The sequence below is a fragment of the Marmota monax genome, unplaced genomic scaffold (assembly GCF_021218885.2).
Source record: "Marmota monax isolate L192 unplaced genomic scaffold, Marmota_monax_Labrador192_F-V1.1 WCK01_AAM20220418_F8-fsc00105, whole genome shotgun sequence".
Taxonomy (NCBI): domain Eukaryota; kingdom Metazoa; phylum Chordata; class Mammalia; order Rodentia; family Sciuridae; genus Marmota; species Marmota monax.
The window spans coordinates 2427189-2445830 of NW_026692947.1; the positions used below are offsets into that span (position 1 = coordinate 2427189).

The window sequence follows — 18642 nt, forward strand, 5'->3', positions numbered from 1 at the left end:
TGTTTCTTGGGAGATTTCGGTTTCAGGCCATGCCGTGGGGACTAGTGCATTACATTCCATTCTGTCAATTCTGTCAATGGTTACAGTGGCATAGCTTTGCCATGTCTTTCTGTTGTCACTGTTGCCTACTTTAGTCACCTAAACTGAATGTATTCAGTTACTGATTCTCTTTTCTGATTTAGGATTATGAGAATAATGAGAGTGATGAATGTGTGAACCTCCATCTTTAACATGGGATAACTGTGGTTTAGTGAAGAGAACAGGAGATGGGTGTCAGATCTGAAGTCAGATTCTGTTCCCACTGCTTAATAGCTGTATGACCTTGGGCAATTTATGTAGCTTCTCTAAAGCTCTAGTCTCTCATCTGTAAAACTGGCATCAAACTATAGACTTCAGAATTATTGGAATTAAATGATACTAACCCTATTTTCTGGATGGAAAAACTGCTAGTCACAAAATAGGCACTCAGCTAACAATAGATACTCTTAGCCAACTGTACTATTGTATCACCTCAGCACGAAGCACTCAAAAAAGCATAATTCTATCACCCGTACCTTTTGTCCTCCCATCGGCTATGTTCAAAGAATTCTTCCTTTAATTAGCAAGTGACTACTGGGTCTTTCTGCCTCATAATTTGATATCGATCGGTATGTTCACTTTCAATAAAGATTTTCTTTCCTGTGAAACTGCTTAAGTTTTATATCCATAATGAACTTCGAAATAACACCATGAAAATTCATCCATAGCCTCTGGGAAATGACAGCGTCACAACCTGCTTTGCTAATATTCTTTGTTGTCTGAGAGAGACTTCTACAGTATCTTTTCATCTCTCTAGAAATCACCTGCCCACCACCCCCTGTTATCTACAATGGGATACACACAGGGAGTTCCTCCGAAGACGTTCCATATGGAACCATAATCACTTATACGTGTAACCCCGGGCCAGAGAAAGGAGTCCAATTCAACCTCATTGGGGAGCGCACCATCCAGTGTACAAGCACTGATCGAGAGAGAGGCACCTGGAGTGGCCCCGCTCCTCTCTGTAAACTTTCCCTCCCTGATGTCCAGTGCTCAGAAGTCATCATTGAAAATGGAGTCAAGACATCCATAAAGCCAGCCCCATATTTCTACAATGACACTGTGACCTTCAAGTGTAATAATGGATATACTTTGAAGGGTAGTGGTCAGATTCGTTGCAAAGACAATGATATCTGGGATCCTGAAAAACCAGTTTGTGAAAAAGGTAAAAACCCAATGGGGATTTAGAAAAAAAAAAGGTATTTACTTACTTTGTTGTTTATTACTCCCACTCAATACTAGAGTTGTAGAAAAAGCCAAGGGAGCATGAATTACTTTCCCATTCCTTCTATTCTGCGAAAGAATGTTCTATGTGTGCTGTATGTATTCTTCATGCAAATGCCTCCTTAGATCTAGGATATAGTCAGGGTAGATAATGAGAGGGATTTTTTTTTTTTAATGGGACTTGTTCTTTTACAAGAGTAGAAAGCATTCAGTGATGAATGAGAGCTTTCTGATCCTCGGCTTCCAAGTTTTAGATTGTCTGTTGTCAAATGTTGCATACTTACAATTTTGGAGTCGAATTCCTCTGTATTGGTGTTTATGTGGGGAGCTTTCTCCTCAGGATGCCAGCCTCCTTCTGGGCTCCATCACGGTCGGCATACAGGTGGAAATATGGTCCTCTTTGTCCCGGGGATGACTGTAGACTACACTTGTGACCCTGGCTACATGCTTGTGGGAAACAAATCCATTCAGTGTATGCCTTCAGGACACTGGAGTCCCACTCCACGATGTGAAGGTACTTTCAGTTCCTGAGTTGTCTTTCTCTTTGAGATGAAGTATCTATGAATAATTCCAATTTTGCTCCCCCAGAAGCATGTAGGGATGTGACAACGCTTCCAGCTGAGGCACATGTGGAACTAGTGAACACGGCCTGTCAAGACGGGTGAGTGTGAGGTAGTCTGTTCTGAGTAAAGGGGTCTGCCTTGGGTTTGCTCGCTCACTCTGTCCACAGCTTTTCTTGATGAGTTCCTTTACAGGTTCCTCCTTGTTACACCCACAGAGAGCATTAGGTTGTGGTGGTCTAACTAGCGACTCTGAGTTTCTATGCTTTCTTGAAATGGGAAGAGCTTTACAGGGTTTTTAAGTCTAAAGTAGTTTTCTTATTTACAAAATCAAGAGTTCTAGCTTCCTCCGCCAAAGTTCCTATTTGGAAGTGCCTCTGTATCTATAGTTTGAAGAAGCCCAGTTGCAGAAGTGTGATTTTTGGAAAAAGGTAATGTATTATATTCTGTCTCTCACTAGGTACCGGTTGACTGGACATGCTTACAAGAAATGTCAAGATGCTAAGAATGGGGTTTGGTTCCAGAAGATTCCACAATGTAAAGGTAAATTAAAAAAAAAAAAACCCACAAAACTACCTGTGTACATAGCGGGTTAGAGAGGAAAGGCCACTGAAGAGATTTCATTTATTTCTGATTCTCCCTCAGTGTATATGTAAGGTAATAGAAAATCTGTCAGTGTTTGAGTCAAGCATAGTAGTGCACACTTGTAATCCCAGAGGCTAGGAAGGCTGAGGCAGGAGGATCACAAGTTCAAAGCCAGCCCTCAGCAATTTAGTGAGGTTCTAAGCAATTTAGCAAGAGCCTGTCTTAAAATAAAAAATAAAAAGGACTGGGGATGTGGCTTAGTGGTTAAGTGCCCTTGGGTTCAATCCCTAGTACCAAAAAAACCAAACTTTCAGTGTTTTATCAACCCTTGCACTAGGAAACAAATAATAGAAAGTGAGTATTTGCCATATATTTATAAAATATATAAACTATTTTTAAAAACTGTAGCTCCTATTTCTAGGCCATAAGAACATAGTTGTATTTCTTTCTATCTTAATACTTTTCTGAATTTTTTGGAACAAGTATGTATTACTCGTCACAACTTTTAATGAAGATGTTTAACAAAAAGCATAATCCGACTTCCAAAAGTTAAATAATTTTAGTTATGTGAGGTGTAATGCAGTTGTATAGTGTCACCTGTACTGAATGAAAATCGTCATTGTGATGGATCCACTGAAGTTGAATCCTCTAAATTTCTCCTGCAGCTATTCACTGTCCCCCTCCACCTAAGATTGACAACGGGAGGCACACGGGCATGATGGCAGAGCACTTTCTGTATGGAATTGAAGTCTCTTATGAATGTGACCAAGGATTCTATCTTCTGGGGAAGAAAATTTTACAGTGTGGAAATGATTCTCTAGGACATGGGTCTTGGAGTGAACCTCCCCCACGGTGCCTACAGTCTCCGCCTGTAACTCACTGCCCTAACCCAGAAATCAAACATGGATACAAGCTCAACAAAACTCGTTCTGCATATTCCCACAATGACCTATTGTATGTTGCCTGCAATCCAGGCTTCATCATGAAAGGAAGTCACTTGATAAGGTGTCATACAGATAACACCTGGGTACCAGGGGTACCGACTTGTTTCAAAAAAGGTAAGTTCCTTTAAGGAATAAAATATGGATATTGTACAAAATAAAGGTTTTTGAATATGCACTTGCCATTCTGGCTAGGGGAAAGCATTTAAAAGCTAAGGCGGTTGTATTGTTCGACAAGATATCTGATTTTCCTTCTCAATGATGCTTTTCCCTCTTTCTGTTTTCAATGTGTAGAGCAATACTATATGAAAGGACAAAAGTTAACTTCCAAATTAATTGAGGCTCCAAATTTCTTATTCTTATGAATTTAAAATAGGAAAAATACACAGATATTTTTTGGCTAATGTTTGACTGTAATGTTGCTTGATAATTTGATATTTAAGGCTGTCATACCAACCAGAAGGAGAACTATAGGTGTTCCAAAGAGTGAAGCTGGCCTTCAGACCACCAAATTATCTTTCTTATAATTTTAGTTGTCATTGGGAGCTTTATTCCTGTCAGTGATTATCTACAGCAGAGACTGCCAATGAGCGACCCAAATGAATTCAGGACCCCAGAACTTCTCTGTGGCCAACACAGTAGTCTTATTTTACGAGAAACCCATCTCTGTTGCCCAAGAAAATTAGTGAACCTGCAAATAGTGACATCCACAGCAATTGCCACTTTTGAAAGGTTAGGGGATCTCTGATTTATCACACAGAGACTCACTTCCTAGTTCCTAATGGCATTGGATGTGTGATCCTTAGACTCCAGCCTATTTGCTAGGTAGAGGAAAAAGAAGAGAATTCTCTTGGTTGACAGATTACAACTGTGGATTACAGCCACTGATGTTTCAATATCTTCCTTTGTTACTTTTCCTTAGATCATCTATGAGGTAGGTAGGAGTTATACATTTCTGTCCAGTGATGCTTGGTCTGGTTGGAATGAATGTTTCTGGTTACCAATTAACCGGCTTATGGCCGATTGCCTTTCTGCACTGTTATCACTTAAGATAGTGCTGTCTGGTATTTCTCTATGTCGAATTAAAGGTCCTTCCTTATTGATCTCTAAGCTTTCTTAGAGTGTCAGCCTCCACCTACCATCGCCAATGGGTCTCATACTGGTGGAAATAAAGCTGAGTTTGCTGCTGGAATGTCAGTCCTGTACAGCTGTGACCAAGGCTATCTGCTGGTGGGAGAGGAGTTCCTTGTCTGCACATATGAGGGAACCTGGAGTCACCCTGCCCCTTACTGTAAAGGTACTTTGTCTATTTTTTCTTTTCTTTTTTTTTTTTTGATCTTAGTAAATCAATTTGTTCCAAATAGATATTTTCTATGTTCAACTTAGAATAGTTGAACTGTTGAAATGTTCTATGTTCAACTTAGAATAGCCAATGAAATGCTATTAAATGGATCATTTAATTAAATGCACTTAATTGGATTAATACATTAATTAACATGAATGTTTCAAACTCAGAAAAATGGCTTAGGCTATAGTCTATGTGGTAAATGACCACAAATGTAATCCTTCACATACAGAAAGTTGAAGAGTTTTCATGATTAAACTTAAGCACAGATTGTATCTATGCTCTGGTTACAGTTATGATAAAATCTTTTGATAAAACACCAATAAAAAATATGATGGTCTTTTGAGCATATTTCCTCTGGGTGGTCATGGGATTATGGGTAAATTTTTTTATAAAAATCTTCAGAAAGTCATCTTTGCTATCAAAAACATTGCATATGAAGTATGAATAGTAAATTAATATCTAATGTTGCTGAACACATTTTACTATATGCCAGACACTGTGCAGAGCACTTTACATGCACAACCTCATGAGATCAATCTTCCTGAGATCCATAGAAGTTTGGGGCCATTATTATCCCTGTTTTATAGATGAGGCTCCAGTGGGTTGGAGAGATTTATAACTTACTCAAAGTCAGGCAACTAGCAAGTAGGAGAATCAGAATTCAAATCTAAGATTTTACACTATTGACCTCTACACTGGAAAGGTGAAAGAAAAATGAGAAAACATACCAGTATGAATTAGAGAGTAAGATGGGGAGTAGGAAAATAAGCCAATAATTCAAAATATTTAATATTACCCATTCAGCCTTCATCTTTTCTCTAAGAAGCCTTTAGAATGATCCCATATGGAAGCAAAAAGAAAGAAAACAATCTGACTTAAATTACCTGGTGATTATTAAGACTGACAGCTGATCCTAAGAGACTATACCTGAAATATTGCTGTTTGCTATTTCAATGAAGCGTTGCTTACTGACAATGAAATAAGGTAGTTTCATAACCTTTCCAGTAAAAGGAGTTGCTTCTTGGGACTGAGGCTGTGGCTCAGTGGCAGAGTGCTTACCTCTCACATGTGAGGCACTGGGTTCAATCCTCCGCACCACATAAAAATAAATAAACAAAATAAAGATATTGTGTCCGTGTATAACTAAAAAAATATTTTTTTAAAAAGAAGGAGTTGCTTCTTTCTTAGTAAAGGGACAAAGTATGACTCTACTTCAGTCTGATTCCTTTAATTGCAGAGGTAAACTGTAACTTCACCGAGAATATGAATGGAATCCAGAAGGGACTGGAGCCTGGGAAGATGTATCAGTATGGAGCTGTCGTAACTATGGAGTGTGAAGATGGTTATACCCTGGAGGGCAGCCCTCAGAGCCAGTGCCAAGGCGACCACCAATGGAACCCTCCCCTGGCTGTCTGTACATCCCGTAAGTGCTAAAGCTTCACTGCTACTTGCATCTGGCCCATGGAGAGAGACCATGAAGTGTCTGCCTCAATGTTGGAGACCGCAGGGCTTTCAATTGACATAGGTCTGTGACCGGTGGTACAATAACAATGAACTTGAAGCCAGTGGTCTATTCTAGAAAAAGCACAGATTTCTGAGGATGCAGGAAGTAAATAAAAGAAAAATAGGGAAACATTAAGAGGAGAAAAATGCAAACTAACAGCCTTCCATTTGGAAAAGAGTTGTAGCAGTGATTTCCCTCCTTGCTTAATTTCGATTTATAAGTGCTTGCCAATTTGACAAGAGCTCCAAAAACATGTTAACTAACCTGTTAGAACTGTTCATGTTTGCATTCAATTCTGAGAAATCGTTAATAACAAAGTTGAGTATATTGTTTTGTTACTTGTTGGTGAATTTCCCTACCTACCTAATTTAGGTGAAAAAAAAAATCCAGTGAATTGTCACATGATAAAAGAGTGGGTCCAACTCAGGAATCCAATCTATAATAAATAGACTTGGAAGGGAGCTGACTTCTGGTACATTGCCAGAGGTTAATGGGACTTGGGTTACATGGAATTATACTATTAGACTGATATTTCATGATTTTATATTCTCCTTAGGTTCATTTGCTCCTCTTCTTTCTGGTAAGTTTTCTTAAATATTTGAAGAAAATCTCTTATTGTCTTTTATAAATACTTATAAAATTAGATGCCCTATAGTCCATTAATATTTTTTCATTTCAATTTATTGGATACGATCCTATTTTAATGTGTATGTCCTATTACAAAATATCCCTTTGGATAGAGTTGCATAAGTAATTTAAATAGCCAACTATTCCTGCTTTTTAAAATGAAAGTTTTGCTTTCATTACCCCTTGGTCTTTTGCATGATTTGGTACTTTTGAAAAAAATTCTGCTCTAGCAAAAAAGAACTGAGAGTCAAATGTTGTTATGCAAAAATCATGGCATCCTGGTGTCCTGAGCTCCTAATTTCACCTCAGTGACAATGTTACTAATAAAACTGAAAGGAACAGAAAAACCCAATAGAAAGTTGTCTGGAACCTTGTGATATCATGCTTTCTGTTTAGATAAAACGTGGACTGGCTCAAATCAGAAAAACTTTAGGCCCAGTTATGATTTATTCAGGAACTCAATGTTTATGGTTGAGAAAATTTAAATATAATAAAATATAAAACTTTTTAATAATTCTTAAGCATAAAACACTCAGCATAGGCCCCATAATCAGTCCATAACGGTATAGGTCATGTCTTCCTGGCATTTGATGGTCACTGTTTTTTCCCCTAGGTATCGTGGCAGGTTCAGTACTTGCTCTCTTCTTGGTTGGTGTCTCCTTATACATGATACTTAAGTACAGAGAACAGTAAGTTCAATTGCATGGTTGATCAAAATGCACAACAGGTCTTAGCTTCTTGTCTGAAACTGAACACAGAAGCACCCATTGTTTGAAGTGAACATTGCAATGTGACAACTGTAAGGAGGGATCTGGTGATATATAGAAGGAAGACCCTTCTGTAAGAACTTAAAAGATCCCTCGCACACAGCTCATTTTGTAGAATGATGTTTATTTAGATAGTACACTGTACAAAATCTAGGGATCAGAAAGAAAAACAAAACAAAGCAAAATGCCAGTGGTAACAGCTGCAGATATTTTGGTCTATTCCTATCAAATATTTCTCTTATTTTTTTTCTTTTTTGCTTTTTAAACTGAAATTATGGCATTATAATATCTCATCTTAATTTGATTTCCATTTAGACAAATGTATATATTTTTCACATCCTTAAATCATGTTTTTTTTAGTTACTTAAGAGCCTATTATTCTATTCTGTGTATTCATGCTTTGCAACAATTTTATTGTATATACATTTGTTTTGATAATAAGATAGGAAGAAAATCTTTGGACAAACTGTTTTCCTCATCTGCTAATTTCTTTAGGATAAATTTAAATTTTTAGAATTAGTAGGGATAAGTATATGAATATTTAATATGTTTAACAAATATTGTCAAATGACTTTCCAGAAATTTCTAACTTGATTATATATCGAATAATTAATGTGTCTGGATGTGTTGTGTTTCTCAACCTCTTTTCCTGCTTCATTGATTTGTCTATTCTTTCATCGCAAATAATTTGTTTTTAATTAATATAAACTGTATTATGCTGCTATAATATCTGATAAAGGATCTCTAATACAATTTGGGGGGCTTCCCACTGTATTCTGTTTTTTTCTTACAGGCAATTTTTGAAATTGTTATCAATCAAGTGTTATGATTGCATTTAAGTCTGTAGAGGAATTTCTGAGAAATTGGCCTCTTTCATGTTCTCTTGTTCAGAAACATACTAGGTCTCTCCATTTGTTTCCATATAGATTTGGCTCAGGTCAGGAAAACCTTAAACCCAATTATGATTTTTCATGAATTCAGTATTTAATGTTGAGAAAAGTTAGGTGTAAGAGTCAAAAAACAATTTTCCCACAGTCAAGTCACCTTTTTTTGACTAAATTATTTTTCTGTTTGCATAAATACTAGATTTCTATTTTTTTGTGTTTTCTTATCCAGAAACTAGACATACCTTTACATTTTACTTTTGTTTTATAACATCTGAATCCAACTGGAATTTATTTTGTGGCCTGGTGGTCGATGTAACCCCACTTGCATTCTTTTTCTGTGTAGTCAATTCTTTGAAAGCCTGTTTTGAGGAACATCCCTCCTTACCCAATGTTTTGTAGTGCTTTTTACCAGGTAGTGTAATTATTTACATAATAATTAAATAATTAATATTTAATTATTATGTCAGCTGCGAGTTATGTCAGAGACACATGATAGAGATGTGGAAAATAGATGGTGTTCTGCTGATCTGCCTGTCTCTAGGAGCCAGAACTACTCTATTAAGAATTATAGCATTATAAAAGTTTTTCTGAGATTTCAATTTTCTCCCTCTTTAATTTTTTTTTCCATTTATTTTTGCAGATAGGTTATAGAACTACTTATATACAACCATAACCATAGCCCCAAGAAAAAAGTATTAGTATTCACAGTTTCCTTCCAGAAACATAGATTTTGATATTTTTTTAAAAAATCTATCAGTCAAAATTTAATAGTTCACCTCATAATTACATAAATTTAAATTATCTAAGTATCCTTTTTATTGCTTTTGTAAATAAAATCATTTTGGCTCTGACATAATTAATTTCAAATGATATCTAGGAATCTTTATCCTAATACAATTATTCATTTTAACAGGTTTTTTGTGAGTTATCAAGTTAGTAAAAGCATTTTCTACAAATCATTATTATTGTCATGATTTCCACTTGCTGTACATTTTTTTTTTAATTTTTTAGTTGTAGTTGGACACAATACCTTTATTTTATTTTATTTTATTTTATGTGGTGCTGAGGATGGAACCCAGCACCTCGCACATGCTAGGCAAGTACTCTACTGCTGAGCCACAAGCCCAGCCCCTTGCTGTATATTTTTATTTACTTATTTTGGTCTTTATTGCTCAATGTGTTAAGTTAAAGAATATCAGCAATTTCAGAATAGACTCTTCCATATGTTGCTGTGTCTTTTTAAATTTTTAATCAATAATGTTAAAGAAATAGAAGTGATATGATGAGAGATGATGACCATGACCATTTGTTCTTTTATTATGCAGTAACTTCTGAGTACCTCCTATGTCTTAGTCCCACACTAGACTAGAATCACAAGTCATGGGCTGTATCATTAAGATCAAAGTCTGGCTGAGCACAGTGGTACCTGCCTGTAATCCCAGCAACTCGGGAAGCTGAGGCAGGAGGGTCTCAAGTCGGAGGACATCCTTAGCAACTTAGTGAAACCCCGTCTCAAAATGAAAATTAAAAAGAGACTGGGGGTGTAACTCAGTGGTACACTATTCCTGCGTTCAAACCCCAGAACAGAAGAGGAGGAGGAAGAGGAGGAGGAGAGAGAGGAAAGAAGAAGAAAAGGAGAGAAGAGGAGGGGGAGGGAAAATAAGAGGGTGAAGATATCAGTCTGGCTGAGGAGCAAGCTTGCAAATCAACAAGAATGTAGTGTTGTCATATTGAATTATGGGATATTTGGTAGGAACACAAAGCAAATGGTCAATACTTGGAAATTTTAATCAGAAACAGTTTCATAGTGAAGAAGCTGTTTCAGGTGAGACTTAAGAGAGACAAAAAGAAAAAAGTATTCCAGATAGAAGGAGCAGTTTGAATAACAGCCTAGGAGCTTGACTTCCCATCATATATTGTAAGGATCATATAACCAGTCTGACATGACTTGGAAATAGTACATGTGGTAGTGATTGAAATTAAAGATGGCATAGATTTACGTGGAGGTGTGACATCAGAGATCCCCCAAACCTTGTGGAAATAACAGAATACTGATATCTGCAAAGGATACATTTTTAGCAACAACACAACATACCATCAGGCATTAGAGACTTCTTTGTATGCATAGGTTCTTGAGTCTCCATACATGATAGTGTTAGGGAAGATAACCAGATGATGTCTCATCAAGTCTCAGATAACTTTAGATTAGGGATGACTAAGTCATGCTGCCCCAAATGCATCACCCAAAATACCCAGAAAAATTACTTTAGCATGCCAAGCCCCGTAGGTTCTATCATTTCCTGGGCAACCAGTGCCATCTGATGCCATTGTTCACAGCTGTATAACCTAGTACAGGTAATGGACATGAAGAGGTTGCACTGAAATCACATATTGATGGTGTCCTTGAACCTAAGCAATTTACTGTAGACCTGGGAGGGCCTGAGCATGGGTTTGGCCACATTCTACAATTGGGATGCACTTAGAATGTAGTGTTTACCAGAGTGGGCACCTCTTCACTATAGAACTGTTTCTGATTAAAATATAAATATATACATATGTACATGTATATATGTATAACAAATAAATATTTATTTATTTATTTGTTTGGTTGGTTGGTTGGTTTTTTGTTTTTTTGTTTTGTTTTGTTTTTTGTTTATTTTTCTTGCAGAGGTTCACAATGACCATGAGAGTATTCAAAGTATGGCAATAAAGAAACCCATTTTGGTTTGGTTTGGGGCAGTTTTTCTAAACAAATAGAACTGCAAAACTTTTTTTTTCAACATAGTCCTTTAACATCCATGGAACTACTGTTCCACTTGACATTGGGGGAATCTAGAAAGTTTGTGAAGAGCTAGACTATCAAAATCCCTGCACACCATGACAAAGAGCAGGAGTATGTCCTGTAGGATTTTAGGCAGGGAAATAAGGTGTTCATATTTGCACTTCCCAAAGAAGGGGCAAGTTGGGCTGTCGGTCAAAGTAGCAGGTCAAGAGGGTGGCACCTATGTAAGGGGTATCTTCTTTATGAAAAGAATGGGACTTCCAGGACTTAGTGATCTGCTGAATGGAGGGAGAAGGACCACACAGAGCAACTCCTGTGAAGGTGGCCCAGTGGCTCACTACATGAGGAGAGTGGCAGGTTTTGTGGGAAAGAAGATGAGTTTCGTTCTGGCCTGCATTCTGAGGCAGCCATGATGCAGGACTCAAGAGAGGGGCCCGAACTCAGGTGGGTGACACATCACAGTGGATGCCCTGAGACCAAAAACAACAGAAAAGGTAAAATGGGGATGAGAGAGTTCCTCAGAGGGACAGTAATATTGAAAAGGCAGGAGGGAAACGGTAGATGGAGGTAGACGGAAATGAGGAGAGAGTAGTTTCATAGAATTTAAGAGAGAAAAAGGATCCCCCTCCAAAATAATAATAATAGGGCTATCATTTGCATGGCTTTCCTCACAGGAAGTTAGAAGATAATTTTAGCTAAGAGTAATTTAAAATTTAAATAAATAGAAAATGTGGTCTCTATCTCTTTCCTTCATGCTATTAAGTTTGCTATCGGAGCATTGCATGTGTAGGAAAATTTGCAAATTTGGAAATGCCTAGAGGTTCAAATAATGCATAATGTTCCAGTCTTAATATTATTATTTATTAGCATGTTACATCATATAACATATTTAAATGCCTTAATTAATATGAACCAAACATATATGTTAAACTAAATGCCTAAGTGTCACTCACACTTTCCATTTTCTAACCCACTTCAATTTGTTTTCTAATAATTAATATATTAAAACATTTGAGCTGCCTTGAATACTTTTTATAAATGAGATGAGTGATCATTTTAAAATGAATTTCTAGTGACAAAATTAAATATTTTTAAAAAGCCACCTAAATATTGGAAGAAAACTATGCTGTTCTTCTAAGATATTTTACCAAAACCTAAGTCTCACACTTACCCAAAGATTACCATTTTATAATATCTTTAATGTGTCTTTTATAAGCTGACCTCTTAAATGTGGTTGTAAGTGGCATACTGTAAGTAGCCTTAGCAGCCTTAATGATAATCTTTCTTACCCAGTAATTTATTTCACGGATCTAGCTGATGGCATAATCACATTGTATTGTCTTCCATTAATTCTAAAAACACGGCTTTGGAAGCATAGTGAGGCTAGGGTGTAGCTAAGTGGTAGTGTACTTGCCTAAGGGTTCAATCCCCAGCAACATACACACACAGAGAGAGCACAGTAAAGTATATGTGCTTTCAAGGAATCAAAGTAAAAACATTCTCTTGAAAATTAGTTAAAAAATTTTAGTGCTGTATGAGTATGTAAGGATTCTGAATTAAACATCAAATATCAAAATTTCCTTTTAAATTGGAATGGGAAATGGAGTCTCAAAGGGGTAAAATTATGATTCTATCCTAAAATAAAACCTTTTTTTTTTCACTTTTTTACTCAATTTTGGAGTCAAATTGTTAGTCACTAAGAGTCCTGAATGTGGGATAAAATTATCTAGTGTCGGCTTCTGACATGGACACCTCCCACACTGGCAAATAATTTATTTTTATGTGCCGTTGCAAAAAAGGGAGTTTTTACTTCACAGAATATTTAAGACGATAAAATAAAATCATCAATGCAAAGTACTTACCATGTGTTTACATTTATAGAAAGCAAACAACTGATACACATTTATAATAATCATTTTAATAAGTAAAAAATTTTGCTTTTTTTCTTATTTCTTCCATTTAGCAATTATTATACAAATACAAGCCCTAAAGATGGAGCTCTTCATTTAGAAACACGAGAAGTATACTCTGTTGATCCGTACAACCCAGCAAGCTAATCAGAAGACAAACTGGTATCTAATGAAATTTAAATATTTTTATACATTTATATGTCAAGATTTCCTTCCATTTTTTTGCCAATAATCATAGTGCTATTTTATCAATAAGCATAGTACTAAGTATATATTGCTCTGACTTGCACAAATCTTTAGTGACCATGCACGTTGTTAATTTACCTACTTCATATTGCCAAATGATCTTCCTGGTTTTGTAAAAGTCCATTCATCCATTCAACAAAGATATAACTAAATAGTACAATGACCAAGAAAGAAAGAATGAAGAAGATAAATGTTATAAAGAGAAATAAAGTAGGCAAAGGAGACAGAGAGAACATGGTGGGTCTGAGTTTTGTCTTTACTAAGAGAATGGCATTTGAGCAAAGAGTAGAGAGCATTAAGGAGCCAGCCCTGGGGCTTCATGGGGAAGAGCATCTCAGAAAGCACAAAGGCCATAAGAGGCAGTAAGCTGCCCTGTTGGAGCCAGATGGTCAATGTGACTTCAACTGGACTGACCAGGGGTTAGAGTCTCTGATTCTCATTAGAGGAATAGAGAATGGGGATAGGGTGATTGTACAGAGTATGTGAGGTCATCGTGATAAATGTTTAAGCCAAGATGCATCACAAACACCATAACTGGTATGTTAAGAAGAAACTATAGGAAGCCAAGGGTGGAAGTCAGGGTGCCAGTGAGGAGGCTGCTGCAATAACCCAATCAAGAAATAGTGAGTGCCACCACCAGGCTGGAGAGAAGAATCCAGATTCCACGTGCATTTTTCAGAGGGTAACAATAGGATTTGCTGACAGTTTATTTCAGGATAAGAGAGAGAGAGAGCAAGGCAATGATGATGATGTCAGGGCTTTTGGGCCTAAGCAACCAAAAGGAAAGAGTTGCCATTAAGGTGGGTGGGAATGTGAAGAGCAAGACTGGGGAGAAGAATGGAGTTCCATTGGGGGATGAGTCATCTACCATGAGAAATGCACAAGCTGAGGTACAAGTCCGTGCTGCAGGCAATAGGTCCAGCCTGGAGATACGCATTTGGGCCTTGTCTGGGTGTGGATGTATGTGACAATGAGATTAAATAAGATCACCAAGGGTGGGGGTGGTGTAAGAGGCTAGGGAAGAGAAAAATCCCAGGTCCTGAGCCTTGGGTACTCCAACAGGGAGGAGATATGGGTTGAAAAGGGACCAACAAAGGATGGAAGAAGCAGAAGTGGCCCCTGATGCAGAAGAGCCCCAGAGTGTGCTGTTCTAGAAGTCAAATGGAGAAAGAAGAAAGCAGCAGGGACCAACTCCACCAACTGCTATAGATAGGTCACAAAAGATGAGCAGTGGAAATTGACCATTGGCTTTAGTAGCACAAAATCTATTAATGAACTCGATGAGAACAGTTTGGGCAGAAAGGAGGCAGGCAGAATTATGACTGTCATGACCTTATGAGAGAATGAAAGAAGATAAATTGTAGATATCAATACATACAGCTTTTTCTACATGTTTTTCTTTAAAGAGGACCAGATACATGGAGTGACAGCAAGAGGTAGAAAGAAGAGGAAGAAGTCAGAGGAGATATTTTTTAAGAATGGATAAATCGCTGTTATGCTGCTGTTCTATATGCTGATGAGAATGATCTGGGGGAAAGTGATGGCAGGAAAGAGGGAAGACTTGCTGGAGCAGCGTCTGGAGGCACTATAAGGAATAGGGTCTACTGCTTGAGCAGAGGGGTTGACCTGCTACGGGAGAAGGGTTTGTCACAGAAGGGAAGGCAGAATAGACAGGTGCAGGTGAAGGCAGATGAGAGGTCTGGTGGTGCATGCATGGTGGTGAATGCATGGGTGGAAATTCCCTTTGATGATTTGTCTTCTCAGTGAAGAGAAAGCAAATTGATCAGCTGATTCTGAGAATGGAAAAGACTCTAGATTATTAAGGAGAATGGAGAAGCTATTTTATAGCAAACTAAAAATTGAAGACTAAATCATAGGGAGTACAGAAATGTGGACAGGCACCCTAAAGGATCCATCTAAGGCAGAAAATGGGGGTGAACACCAGAAGGTTTACTCTGCCCTGGCATTTATGTTGAGCGTCTTTCATGCCCTCACTATCATCCTGAAAGACAGATACTATCCCCAAATAATACCAAGATGAAATAATATCCTAGATGAGAAAAAAAAGAAAAAACAAGACTAAAAGATTCTCTTGGCCAACCTCAAGAATTCAAGTTCAAAAGTGACTTGAAAATGCTTTCTCCTACACAACCAATAAGACAAAAAAAATGCAGTTACCACCTCTGCCCTTTTGGAAATTACTAAAGGAATATGAAACTTATATATCATAGGGTCAGAATAAATACCATAAGCAATGTACAGAAAAGCCATAGTGGTAATAGAAGAAGAAAAGTTACTAATAGAGAGTTGTAGAAAAAGGGAAGAGGAGAGCAGGATACTTCATACCAGAGAGATCTCCAAATCCAAACCATGAGAGACCAGAGTAAACCCATTGAATAAACATTTGTTGAATGAATGAATGAGAATGATATGATTACTTCCATTTCTCCCTCATTGGGTTATTCACATTTATCAACATAAATACAATTATTATCTGTTCCAGATCCTGTTTTCTGAAGAAGCATGTCTTATGGAATGATGTCTTCTAATAGGCGTTAAAGGTTATAATTGAATGAAAACATTAACGCTCTCATTATTTGAACATCAAGTTGCACCGCTGCCACCTAAACACGAACGACCTATTTCCATGTGGTTTATGACTTGGAATCCCATGGAACATTCATTGGAAAGACATCACCTTAAGATCAGCAAGTCTCTTTGTGTGGTCTCAACGTCAGTCAAGTGATTTCATAAGCTAATAACTTCCTGTATGTACTTATTCCCAAGCAAATCAAAGAAAATTTGCTTGATATTAAAGACAGGAACTGAGGTTCACTGCCATGAGCAGTGCAAGGCTTTGCCAAAGACTCCCTGTGATCTGCCTAAAGCCAGGCTGTGGCAATGAAAAAGGACATGGCTTTAGAAGTGTCACCTTCTTACCAAAGCACTGAAAAGAGCTGTCCTCGCCTCTAGACCGATCCTCTTTTGTAGCCAGCGTACTTACTGTTGCCATATGCTTTGGGTTTAATGTGGCTTTAATTATTTAAGCCACATACAGAGTACGCTCTGTGATTATGATGGGCCTGCCTTTGGGGAAAGACTGGCTTTATTTTAATAGTAGCTTCCTTCTCTGATGTGGTTAAATATTTCACTTTTAGCCCCATTTGTTTTAAGTTTCTCTGACAAACTGTATATCCTTTGCCTTTTCCATAATCACTGATTTCAATTTGCACAAGTTTTTTTTTTTTTTTTATTATAGGAGTCAAGTTTTAATTCTAATGATTTGGTATATATTTCAAGCTTTGGATATTTTCTGAACATTTTTAATATGTACATTAGTCATTCAAATAAACTGTATTTGCAAAACAAACAAACAAAAATCACTTGCCTTGTATGATTCTGTTTTTCTGGAATCAATATTTTTTATCTTTTGTACCAGAGATTGAACCCAGGGGTTCTTAACCACTGAGCCACGTCCTCAGCCCTTTTTATGTTTTATTTTGAGACAGGGTCTCACTGATTTGCTCAGGGCCTCAGCAAGTTGCTGAGGCTGGCTTTGAACTTATGATCCTCCTGCCTCAGTCTCCCAAGCTGCTGGGATTCCAGGCCTGTGCCACCACACCTGACTAGAATCAATAAACTCCTGGCATAACTGACATAGTTATGTCTTGAATAACAGTCACAGTCCTAGTTCATGGTTTAAGTTATTCATTCTGGATAGCACCACTTGATCATTGTAGAAAAACTCTCAACCTACAAGTTCAACTTCCTCACTACCAATGCCTTCTCTTGTATTTATCCAGCTCACCTTTCCTCTCCCATCACACTCTAGCTCTAGCTGTTAATTTTCTGTGTTCAGTCATTTAAACTATTGTGACACAAAACCCTGCTCAACAGTGACCACAAATTTCCTCTCTCTACTTTTTCCTAGATGAGATATGCAGTTCAGCGTATTTTTTGTAATTTTTTTAAATTGTGGTTTTGTTCAAAAAACCCCACACATTTAACATGAAATTTACCATCTTAACCAGTTTTAAAAGTGCAATTCAGTAGGACTAAATGTAGTAACATTTTGTAAAAACAAATCACAAGGATTCTTTTTTTACCTTGTGAAACTGAAAATCTATATCCCTAAAAAATAAATTCCCATTCCCTTCTTCCCCAGCTCCTGGACACCACCATTCCACTTTTTGTTTTCTATGAACTTGACTACATTAGAAGCCCCATGCAAATAGACTCACACAATCTGGCGTATTTCCCCTAGCATGATGCCCTCAATGTTCGCCCCTGCTGTAGCATGTGACAGGATTTTCTTCTTTTTTTAAGGTTGATATTCTGTTACCTATTGTGTTAGCTTTCTGTCACTGTGATAAAATACTTAGGATAAACAATTTAAATAAGGAAAGGTGTATTGGGGCTCATGGTTTTAGAGGTTACAGTCCATGGTCACTTGACCCCGTTATTTTGGGCATGGAGTGCACAGTACATCATGGTGACAGCATGATAGAGGAGGTCTGTTCACCTTTCCTCATCATGGCCATGAAACAGGGAACAGGGGGTGTACAGGGTTGAAATATAAGGGCACACCCCTAATGACCTAACTGCCTCCTGCTAGGCCCCATCTCTTAAAGATTCCACCACCTCCCAATAGCACATGGGCTTATGACCAAGCCTTTAATACTTGGACCTTGGGGGTTACTTCCAAACCACAGCACACATACATACCACATCTTGTTTATCCATTTATCTATTGGTGGACACTTGGAGGTGTTGCTCCCACCTCTTGGCTATTGTGAATAGTGCTGTCATGAACATGGTTGCAAACTTCTCTTCAGATATTTCTTTCAAGTCTTTTAGTCACTCACAGTGGGGACCATTTTTATTTCCCTATGATATCTGTTCACTTACCTCAAGTCATCTATTCTACCTTCAACCCTCCTTCCTTGAACTCTTAGCAGGTCATGGACACATCAGAGGGCAATTATCTTGGCCTTCTCTTTCTCCACCTCCACTCACCCTCATTCTTATTTCCATCCACCACTTTTCACCACATCCTGCCTCTTCTAGGACATTGCTCCATCAGTTACACTCTCTCCCCTCTCTGGCTCCTTCTTCCCACCTATAGGCCTCCTCAAGCCAGGACCCATTTAGCTGCAAGGGAGAACAATCTATTTTTCACTGGC

The 18642-nt window shown here is 37.7% G+C and overlaps 1 protein-coding gene across 6 annotated transcripts in view; it reads left to right on the forward strand.

The window, feature by feature from the left end:
* Cr2 (complement C3d receptor 2) overlaps positions 1-17143 on the forward strand; it is a 37894-nt gene extending 20751 nt beyond the window's left edge. For 5 of the 6 annotated variants that reach the window (XM_046452103.2, XM_046452105.2, XM_046452107.2 and 2 more), the window contains 11 exons: positions 836-1243; positions 1643-1816; positions 1891-1963; positions 2323-2405; positions 3113-3505; positions 4500-4685; positions 5974-6159; positions 6797-6820; positions 7481-7556; positions 13267-13375; positions 15963-17143. In XM_046452103.2, the coding sequence (XP_046308059.1) occupies positions 836-1243; positions 1643-1816; positions 1891-1963; positions 2323-2405; positions 3113-3505; positions 4500-4685; positions 5974-6159; positions 6797-6820; positions 7481-7556; positions 13267-13360 (1697 nt within the window). In that variant the 3' untranslated portion in view covers positions 13361-13375; positions 15963-17143. The remainder of the gene's footprint in view (positions 1-835; positions 1244-1642; positions 1817-1890; positions 1964-2322; positions 2406-3112; positions 3506-4499; positions 4686-5973; positions 6160-6796; positions 6821-7480; positions 7557-13266; positions 13376-15962) is intronic. The other variant, XM_046452104.2, reaches the window with a different exon arrangement.
* Positions 17144-18642: the final 1499 nt, after the last annotated feature.